Source organism: Patiria miniata, unplaced genomic scaffold (assembly GCF_015706575.1).
Source record: "Patiria miniata isolate m_02_andy unplaced genomic scaffold, ASM1570657v1 HiC_scaffold_13, whole genome shotgun sequence".
NCBI lineage: Eukaryota > Metazoa > Echinodermata > Asteroidea > Valvatida > Asterinidae > Patiria > Patiria miniata.
The window spans coordinates 3,841,565-3,852,865 of record NW_024037051.1 but is presented as its reverse complement, the minus strand read 5'-3'; the positions used below and the strand labels follow the sequence as shown (position 1 = coordinate 3,852,865).

General features: G+C 39.6%; 1 protein-coding gene across 1 annotated transcript; it reads right to left on the bottom strand.

Moving 5' to 3' along the window:
• Positions 1–421: 421 nt before the first annotated feature.
• Positions 422–11,207, bottom strand: LOC119721518 (adhesion G-protein coupled receptor G7-like). Its single transcript, XM_038191594.1, has 12 exons — positions 11,174–11,207; positions 8,586–8,711; positions 8,171–8,419; positions 6,812–6,906; positions 5,188–5,331; positions 4,581–4,941; positions 4,243–4,445; positions 3,830–3,979; positions 3,610–3,719; positions 2,693–2,955; positions 2,182–2,260; positions 422–1,162 (listed from the first exon to the last, which is right to left on the bottom strand). Exons 1-12 carry the CDS (start codon positions 11,205–11,207, stop codon positions 709–711), a joined length of 2,268 nt encoding a protein of 755 aa, XP_038047522.1. The 3' UTR covers positions 422–708.
• Positions 11,208–11,301: the final 94 nt, after the last annotated feature.

The following is an 11,301-nucleotide window of genomic DNA, read 5'->3' as shown; positions in this document are numbered from 1 at the left end:
TGGTCAGAAATTGCCTCAGATCGCACCACAGAGCATCTAGAATCCAAAATATTTCCAGGGCCCTTAAGCGGGCACCGAACCCCACGCCGTCATTTTTTTGGACACACTTTTTGGGGACCAAAATTCCCCCCCCCCCCATAATTGTGTTCTGGATCCGTCCTTGTGTAATAGACCACGGAGAATGCCGAAAAAACTAACTGTAAATATACAAGATATATAACTTTAAGCAAGTTTAAGCTCCTTTATACTTTTTCTCGATCATAATTGGTCGAGTTAACTTGTTCATTAACATAAAAGCTGTTAAAATTTTACAAAATAAAGACTGGATTATATACCAATACAGAAGCATTATATCAACGCTAAAAGTTATAAAATGTTACTACTTTAGTCCGAACTTACGATATATACGGTAGTTCGACTGGTCTAACTCTAATTAAATGATAAAGTGGTGAATATGTACGCGAAAGAAAAGAACTCTTTATACAAGATTACATAACATAATCTAGTCAACCTGCAGACAGAGTTATATCAGTGTACAATTATTCATGCATCACATTAATGAAATACTTGAACTTGTAGGTTTTTGTTTTCAATTTCTGCCAATTTGAAGCTTTGCATAGTGATCTCATCCAAATGTAAATTTTGTTTTTGAGGGGGCAGGTCTTGCATCCAATCGTCTCAATGTGGATATCTTGTCATTTGTATCAGTTATGTTGATGCGACACCAACGCCATGGGGCGTGCTTCCACGGATTACAGATGATGACTGGGTGCTTGTCATCTTCCTGATCTGATCGACGCAGATCAGCTTCCCAAGCCCTTTCCTCCCCGTCTTCTTCCCGACGATGAAGAGCAGGAAGATAGCCAGGCCAAGGAGTGAGTTGAGAACGGCAAAGATCCACTGGAAGACGTAGGTAGTCCCCTCAACCGCCAGGAACCCGACTAACCAAGTCGCCCCCAGCAGTAGGCTTATGGGTAGCATGAGTCTACCGTGACGGATGGAGGCATCTAGGTGGGTCTCACGGCGGGTTACTGAGGACTCGATGCGCTGACAGACGAGACGACGCACGAGGAGGATGAAGATGAAGACGTTGAAGAGCAGCATCGTACCAACTGGGAGGGAGACGCCGAAGTAGAGTGCGTTGCCAGGTGTTAAGAAGCAGCTAGATAATGAAGCAAGGCAGTCAGTGTGTTTTAATCACTCTTCTTTGGAAGATTATTACACTGGGATAAGTTTGCGGATACAATGTGTGAAATATCTAACTCTTTAAGACGATCACATTAACTTCAAGATAGTATCAAGTTAACCATCCAATATATAATTCTCGAAGGTTATGCTTCACAGGGCGTATTTGCAAATCTGACTGAAGTAAGGTCGAGTAAGAACACGCTCTCATTAACAAAAATACAACCCATCTATAGTTAGTATTCATTTCTACAGAGTCAGACATCTTCATGCACAAATCAAATCTATACGTTGTGTCATGTAACTATGTGTTACCAAGTTATACCTATAAGGTCTACTGTATTTTCTATTTATAGAAACCTTGCTCAAACGTGACATCATAAATAAAAAGAGACAGATGATAAGGTACACAAAAGAGAAACAATTATAATCTATAATGAAAGATCGACGCGTTTTAATGGAATCCTTGAAAATGCACCTTTGTGGGACACAAAGGTGCATTTTCAAGGATTTAATCTTATGTCCTATTATCGTGTTCAAGAGTATTTTTTGGTTTTGGTGCTAATGCGAATTTTCGTATTCATGACCTAAAGTGTGACGTCATCTCAGGTAGACAGAGCCTCATATTACAGCTACTTCAGCATCAAAAGTTGCCCGGATTTTCGGTTTCGCTGTCGTAAATCTCCTCTTCAGCGATTCCTTGAAAATGTGTCAGTGAACAGGAAAAGGCCAATGAGCAAACTTGTCTCACAGATGCTTTAAGTGAGCAAACTTTTGGTTCACCATTTGAACAGAAAACCCCTAAACTGAACATGACATCACAGCAACAGCGCCCTCAGTTGTCCACAGAAACAAAAAAACGTGTAAAGAAGGGCACTTTTTAATAAAATTAACCAAAAAAAGGATGTCAAATAGTTTCCACATTTCTAGAGGAAATACCTGCACAAAATGTGTTCCTAAGAAAAATTCATCTCATAAGGACCCTTTTATACTCACTATTCGCCCTCGAGTTCCCACTGTCCAGTGACCAAATACGGCACCACGAACGTCAAGGCCACGATCACCATCGGGATACCTTATAAACCACAAGAAATACCGTTTAAGTTTGTGAGTTTCTACTGCGTACATTGCAACTGCAAGTTCACCTCTTAATAAAGTGCGTCTTCGCGTTGATAACTGAAAGCTTTTATAGCAGTTAGTTTCAAACGCACCTCGAAAATGTTTCACGACTTAGGTTTCCAGAAAATGAAGAACAAAAAACGCTCTATTATAAAGTGTCTGCATTTGAAGCTGTAATGTCGATGTTGTTTCGTTCTGCAATTTTGTTTTGAACCTGTATTGGCATGGACCTCTACCCAAGATTTGTTGCAACTCTCCACTTCTGATGAAGAACGAGTTCAGAATGGTCTTAGTCTATTGACTCGCCGACACCAAGGCCTAACCTTCAACAATACTTTGAAGAGGGCCACTGATACACATGTCATTGATAAGGAAATCTAAAACTAACCCCAACAGAACAGCAGCATCTTCAACAGATATCCAGTCATCAGTCCCCTGCGCGTGATGACAAGCAGGTAGAAAAGATTCAGCGCCTCGGCCGAGGCCCAGCAGACGGAGGTCAAAAAGAAGTAGTGGATCAGAGCGGCCATGATGACACAGGTGACCGGGGGCTTAGTCCGGTCTATACCGGCCAGAAAGACCGCGTACAAGGCCAGCAGGGATACGCACAGGTTGATGAATGACTTCTTGGCTGGGTTGTTTCTAAGCTCACTGTGTCATCGAAGCAGAATCGTTATCTTTTTTAAACATGCGGTTGACAAGAATCTCACCAAGTTAAAGGGCCCATGCAATATATTTTTTTAAAGTATTCCTTGAAAATGCACCTTTGTGTCCCATTCAACCTTATTTTCAATTTTCGTTTTGCTATTTTCAAGGGTATTTTGCCTTTGTGGTTTCTTAATGCAAGTTTACATATTCATAAGCAAAAGTGTGATTTCAATTCAATTCAGGCAGAAACCTGCATCTACTTCTACACAAAAAGTTGACAGCATTTCAGATTTTTTTGCGGTTGTAGTTGCGACAATTTGTCGCAATTTGAACAAAAGACCCCTAAACTGAACAGTGTTTCCCTGAAATAACAAAGCAACAGCGCCCTCAGTCGTCAGGAAAAACATGTAACTTTTTTTGATGTTAATGAAGGACACTTTTTAATCAAAGTAGATGTCAGATCAAAAAGGGATGTCAAATAGGGGTAGAAAGTTGCACAGAATCATGTTCCCACGTAAAATTCATCTTATGATCCCATAAAGTTTCCACAATCTTCAAACTTGAAGAAAATAACGCACGTTATTAATTGAATGTCTGGTACTTTAAAAATATCATTACTGGCGATATTGGCCACTACCCTCACAACCCAATTCTTACCGATGCACCAAACAGGCCATAATAGTCAGAAGCAGCGCCCCGATCGATACTGCACACCCGACCTTGCTGATGATGTCCAACGCAAAGTTGTCAATGTCACCATAATAACTCTGAGAAGGCAAAACAAAAACAGAAAGCAAGCAATAAACAGCCACACAAAAACTCGCACACAAAAAAAACAGAAGAATGTAATTTAAATCAATTACACCTTTAAACTCACCAGTAGAATAGCGAAGTTAGTCAGGTGATTGCAGTCACAGGCTACGAAACGTTGACCAGGGTTGACCGTGGACCGAGTACATCCCTCGGTGGACCAGTTGCTAGCAGCAGTGTCCCAAAAGACACAGATTGACTCACCTGTAAGTGATGCCTGAAACGAAAGAAAACATCTTGAGTACAGTAAAAAAAAAATAATGTGACCTTCTTCAATTTGTATTTGTAAAAACAGACAAAAAAGAAGGGCAGTAAACGAAACAAGAGGATCGGGTCCAACAAACTCTTTATCAAAAATATGTACCTCATTCAACAATTTTGAATTAAAATTCTTGGTATGCTTTTGGCTGGGATGGAATAAATTGTATGCCATCATTTAAATTTTCATCTTTGTGTCCGAATGTTATTGATGTCACTTACGTCCAGAGAAATGAAAGACGTTACAACAGGGCTCATCAGGTTTTCAATGATTTGATCTCGGTCTCCGACGATAGCTGATATGATGCGACTGTTCACTACCAGTTGTCTTCCGTCAGGAAAGCTTAGCGACTCGGGTGTGGCTAACTGGAATAGCTTGGAGGTCAGGTACACGGCGAAAACAACAGGCAAATTTACCATGGAACCTGCATGAAACAAATTAATTGTCACATACTTTGATTAAAAAACGATTCAATTCGCTTTAGTTCCTGACATAACTGTCCCTATTTCCCTCTTAATGCATTACTTACAAAAATACTTCATTGCATGTTTTTCTTTACCTTGTTCATCATCCAATTTCAGAGCTTCTCCGGGAAGACCAATGAATGCTTCAGCGTCATCCCGTGGTTCGGTCACCGAACTCAACTGACCCTCATTGTTCTTCAGGGTGTCATCGACCTTCCCGCTTCTGGGGATGCTAGCGTAGCTTATGCCGGAATCGGTGTCTAAATCTGGGCCAAGTATGACGACATCGACAGCTAGGTTCGACAGGTTGTCGACCATGGTCAGGTTTTCCCTGACGTACGTCAGCTGTGTCTCGAAGGTTTGGAGGATCCTTCCAGCAGCATCATCATTCTCTTCGAAGATTTCGTTACGGAGATTGAGAACGTTGTCGACCGTCTTGACAACGTTTACGGTCACCTATATGGAAAGGAATTGTCAGAAACACAAGTCTATTGTTTCTAGCCTCCAAGGGGCAAACACTCTTGCCTCCCCAAAAAAAGTAAAAGTGAAATATGTTTACCCTTGACGTTTTTCAACAGAAGAAGCTACAACCCGTATGCTTTTGGCATCCACTAACGGAAAAAAGCGTGTGCAATATCGAGTCAGTATATGTAAAGATCATTTAGAATGAGGCATGTGAATCTTGAATATCTTGACGTGTACCTGGAGGCTTGGACTGGTTACATTTGCTATATTCTCAAGAACCGTTGCCGTCAGAGAGAGCTCATCCCCTGTGTTGATTAAACTCGATGTCGCGTTCTTCAGCGTAGCGGACACTGGAAGAACATTGGTTTCATTCACCACGATCTATGAATAAAAATGCAAATGGTTCATATTAAGTTCATGTATCACCACAAACGCGTACAAGCCAAACAATTTCTGATTCTCATCAGGATTGTATTACTGTATATAATGCCTGGCTTAAGTATAAAGGTTACGTAGCCGGCTCCAAGTTCTAGACATGATGGAAGTATTAATAAGTTTACTCTTTGAACAAACCGTAACCCCAACCCTAAACTGGTTGGGCAGTGTCTCTAAAAACTGTGGTCCACAAAAGCCAATTGCGAACTTAAGCTGTCGTTGAACTTGTTTTCGTTCTTGGTTTAAATAGGGGGCAAATTCCATATGGCATCTCGAGAAAAATCGCTATGTTGGTAGTCCAAGTATCTTTGACCCTACTTATCGCCTTTTGTAATGTAGTGAGACGTCTTTTACGAGGCACCGTACAATTGGCACACAGCCCAGAAAAATGTATACAAACGCGCACTCAGTGCCGTGAACGCGCGAATATCATCCCTTTTCTGCCTGCACACCAAAGTGTGAGTATCGTGTACAAAACTTGTGCTTGAAAACCAACATTTTAGTTTAAAATGAGCAAAATTTGTATTATCTTTTCATTCTAATGTCATAATGCAAGTTCTCTGCTACCGCTGGGCTAGGTTTTAGTTTATTTCATGTTGACAAAAGGAGTGATTTGGGGGTGAATTAGTCTTCACAATCTCAAAGTTTTAATCACCGTGTGTCACATGTTGATTTATGGTAATATGGCTGTTTCATGCCATACAATTTGGAGGCCTAGTTCACAACAGCCGTACACTGGCCAGGCGTTCGGGGAACCGGTGAATCTTAGGAACCTCACTTTGAATCTGGGAACTTTAGAAATACAAACTTTGTGATTTAATATATTTTATCATTGGCAACTGTGTCACAATTTATAGAGCTAGAAACTGAATCTTTTATCTTATCAATACTTTTTGTAACAGTTGTTTCAGTTGTAGGTTAAAATTGAGATCAGGTGTTAATTTAAACTATTGTAATCGATTTTTGTGAACAAGTTCCTGAGACCAAGCATAATTTGACTCCTGCTTTGATTTGTTTCTGTTTGAAATTTGTCCTTGGCGTCCTTAAATCTAATCATTTGAGCGGACCTCCTTACTGGCGTACCGCTACAGTAACATTCCATGATCTGGCGTCAGTAGACTGTCGCCAGCTCATGTCCAAATGTTTAAAAAGGCGATAAGTAGGGTAAAAGTTACTTGGACCACTTTGTTGGTAATAATCCGTCTATCGCATCAATAATGTTTATGTCGCCATACAAACTCCAAAAAGTTAGACAGACACCAATGTGGCGCGTGATTGTGTGCGTTTACACATTGACACTCATGGGATACCGGGAAAATGTGTTAACTAAACTGAAACTAGAGCTTATTTTCGTGTGCTCAGGAGTTTTGATTTCAATTTTACATAGGTAATGATGAATTAATTAGGCAAGACGTCTAGGAACTACCTGTGCCAGGACTTCTAGGATGTCAGCAACGTCACACTCTGCTGAAACCTCACAGTCGTTCGGTTTACCGGTTGAGTCGGTGTAGCAATTGCACGCTGAAAACAAAACGATCTTAAATAGTATTTCCACAGTCATTGTTAATGTTAACTTGACTTGTGCAACGCTCGAAACCAAACGAGTTTGTATTTAATTTCTTGCACTTCTGTCTTTCATTGCCGGGTGTTTTTTTTTTACATTAGTTCTTTTATATTATTCAAATTTGCTCTTAGAATCAGTATCCATTTGGTAAAATATTCTGTATATGACTCTAGTCTGTTACACCTAAATCGACACTTATAGTCACACTTCGATTCTGTAGACTTTATATCATATTACAGACTGAAATACTAAACTAAAACAACAGAGTTGTTTCCAGAAGGAGAAAAGCCGCCAATTGTCGACACTAAAGGATGATTAAAGCATCTCATTTCCATCCATAACATCACACGCATGACGCGCATAATATGCCATATTATTATCCAATTTATTTTCTTCATTTAATTAAGATTTAAGGATTTGCATTGTGGACATTATCAATGTATGGAAGGTTGTGGTAACACCATGTGGTTGATATCTCTTGGTTTTGTTTCATTAAGTCTCTTAGTTTCGTTTTGAACAGTATGCTCTGACCGTGCAGGAGACTGATGACGAGCAGAGCATACTGTTCGAAACGTCAAGTTAAACCAACTGGTTTTTCTCAGAATGACACGACTCACTATATCATTCACGGCTACCGCAAACCTCCCATTCATTGTTTTTTTAAGGAAAATTCGATCAGTGAAACTTTCTCACAATAACATCAATACAACCTGACACTCTCTCATACAATTCCAAGGAGTGAAAATTCACTCCCGCCGACTGAAACTAGGGACCATACGATTTAGAGTGAAATTCAGTCAATTTAATAGATTAAGTTTTAACTCGATTTTATTATTTGTGTGTGTGTATTTCAATCTAAAATTAGCATGGTTTGTTTTTATCTCAATCGTGTATTCCCTAGTTTTACCTTTTGTATAGACATAATTTACATTTTCCTATGGAACTACTTGATAAGTAACCATTTTAGTATAAATACCACTTTTCTCGAAAACCTTGTAATATAAAGGTCGAATCACAATTGAGCTTTGAAGATTAGACATCGTTCAAAATAAAACGGCTCTAAGTGATACAAGGCAAACAGCAGGATCAGGTGAAACAGCTGATTCTGTCTCCCCCTCCCTCGGATATTCTGTATTCGCCCCCCCCCCCCCCTACATATTGCATTTTTTCCAGATATAATTATTAGTATTTTCATAAATTAAAAGTTGGGGGAAAACATACCGTATGTTTCACATGTTATTCCTTGAAAGCCTTCAGGACAATTGCAGTAGATTTGATCCCCAGAAGAATTCGTGTAACAAGTCCCACCATTCTGGCAAGGTGAAGGTAAGCACGGATACGATGATACTGTTTCACATCTAATTCCTTGAAAGCCTTCAGGACAAACGCAGAAGAATCGATCCCCAGAAGAACCATTGTAACATGACCCACCATTCAGGCAAGGTGAATGTAAGCACGGATTTGATAATACTGTTGAATATAAAAACACCACAATATTCAAGCAAAGTACCTCAAACAGAAATTTGTAGATTCATGGGCCCAGCTATTTAAGTGTCTCATCTTCAAAGGGATTTCTGGAAATAGTAAATTAAATTAAATTAACTTTTCATAAATTAAAAGTTGGGGGAGAACATACCGTATGTTTCACATGTAGTTCCTTGAAAGCCTTCAGGACAATTGCAGTAGAATTGATCCCCAGAAGAACTCGTGTAACAAGTCCCACCATTCTGGCAAGGTGAAGATGAGCACGGAGACGATGATACTGTTGAATATAAAAACACCACAATATTCAAGCAAAGCACCTCAAACAGACATATGTAGATTCATGGGCCCAGCTATTTAAGAGTCCCATCTTCAAAGGGGTTTCTGGAAATACATGTTACGAGTGATTGGAAGAGTGCTTTAGTAAATGGTGACTAAAAGATGTCCACATAAACCAGGTTTCAGATACGTTGGGTAGACTTGCCCGCGTCCACACAAGCTTAGGTTTCCCCCTCTCTGGGCATTTTGGGGTTGAGTTTATTCGTCGCAAAATGAAGAGAAACAGTAAAAGGAATCAACTATTTTTCTCCATGTATGTTTATGTTGTATTGTGTACACCGTCGTATGATAAATCATTGCCACTCAATTTTTGTATGCCCTCCTCACCATGCCAAAGATTATCATCGTGATTTTGTAAAGCATGGTGTTTTGTAGTAAAATCTTAAATCTCCGAAAATAACGCAATTGTGGAATTTACTGAAATGGATCTCCCACGTGCTAACAGTAGAAGCTCTGTAGATAGTTTTTAGATGTAATATTGAATAATCCTTAAACCTATTTCCAGCCGGTAAGTACTCCAATCAGAGCTTGCTTATGTGATCGTACCGTACAAACTGTGCATTGACGACTGGTTGAAGAGATTAGAATCCTTCAGTCATACATGCATTTGTTTCAGTATTGCTGAGAATTCTACAAAAAGACCATTGAATCTTTGAATAAGTAACATTAATGAGAAACTGAATTAGCATAAAAGAAGAAATAAAGGGTAGATGAAATAAAGGAGGGACGGAGCCTAGAAATAATTAATTAACAAAACAAGTAACGTAAATAATCCACAAATCTAAGACTCGTTAACAAATCATAAATTATTAAATCAGCAACTTCTTACATCTTATTTGTAGTCTTTTAATACTTTGCCTACATACAACGATAGCTTAATGATACTCCTGTTTGTCTGTCATTGTCTTGAGCTAAGTTCGTACTTTGTAGTTGTCTTGCAGTCTGGAAGTGTCCAACGGGCCAGGGAACAAAAGCGACCACTTCACCCTATCTCTGTGTTGTTATGTGGATTATGTATATAGTTTCACTGTGTTAATAATATTACTGTAAAAATTACTTTGTATTATATGTTGTTTGTTTAATGTTAACATAACGATTTCATATTTGTGTCATAACAACGTTGAAAATAAATGTTCAGTAATAATGTGCATAAGCCGAAGGCTTACATTGCCATGCCAGGACCAAATCAACATGATTGGACAAACAAGAAACAAAGACATGAACAAGTATCCATCTGCAGAGTGTAAATGAAATCAATTGTGCCCTGCCCTAATTAATAGGAGCGAAAAGACGAAAAGGAAAAAAAAAGCAGCAAAGGAGAGGAGCAAATGAGCACGGTAGCAAGAAGACACGACAACCGATGGATCAAGAGACTCACAGAATGGCAACCAAGGGCAGGCAGAACAAAAAGAGGTAAACAAAAGAGGAGATGGAGAGATGAAATCACAACATTAACACGGCAACGTGGAGTAGAATGACAAGTGACAAAAGAGAATTGAAACTGCCCGAAGAGGGCTTCATCCAACAATGGAAGACCACAGCCTGATGATGATGATGATGACTCGTTTGCGCACGCCTAATGACTGGTGACCCCGCGCGAGGTCATTTCTGGCCATGTCCACAATCAGAAAATACTTTTTGGCTACGGCTTCATTTTTTTTTTGCCGTTGGTGTGATACGGTGAATATCCCTTAGCCGTTGGAATCAATGCCCGTTTTGATCTACCCCACATTCAAGATGGAGGCACCGATGGACGTTTTCTGAATCTCGGCCGACTCTCTACCATCAGGAACTCTGGCTCAATATGCAACAGTATTCTGGTGCAGATGCATCTCATTATATAATACGAGCCAAAGGTTTATATGAGGCCGAAGTTTAGATTGTTTCCAATTTTCATAAAGACTCCTGGTACATGATTTCGAAGCCACAGATGAACCCGAAATGGAGTCGTTGTTTGGAAATCACCAGAAAATGAGACTTGAATGTTTTAATATTTTTTCCATTATCCTTGTCTGCCTCAGCAGCCTATGACATCACAGTTATTTATGAGGGTGGCATCGTTAGTTGCCGCTTAATGGCAACTACCTTTAAGTTCCACATATGGCATTCCAATAAATCTGTTCAGTCAAAATGTTTTTCACCATGTATAAAGGGAATACACACCATTTGCATATATAAAAAACCTACCAAATTATTATGAACTACCTCAATGGAAAGTTAATGACAGTTTAAAGCATCCTGTAAAATCATGGCACCTGGTGTGCTGTCATTTCCAAGAAAGGTAGTACTTTTTATCAATTTCAAACGCTGGTCGGCCGACAAGTGTTGGTTCATATTTTGTTTGCACTCGATTTCACACCTATGAACGGGTACAACCCGGCTGGACTGTTTCCCTGACTTTACCATTCCCCGACGTCCATAAATTGCTCCGTTTCATCTTAAGTGGGGTTAGGGAACCAGACTACAGGAACATGATCGTTCTTGGTTTTTCCAGCATCAATACAAAACTTCAACAAGTCAGTGTAAGAATG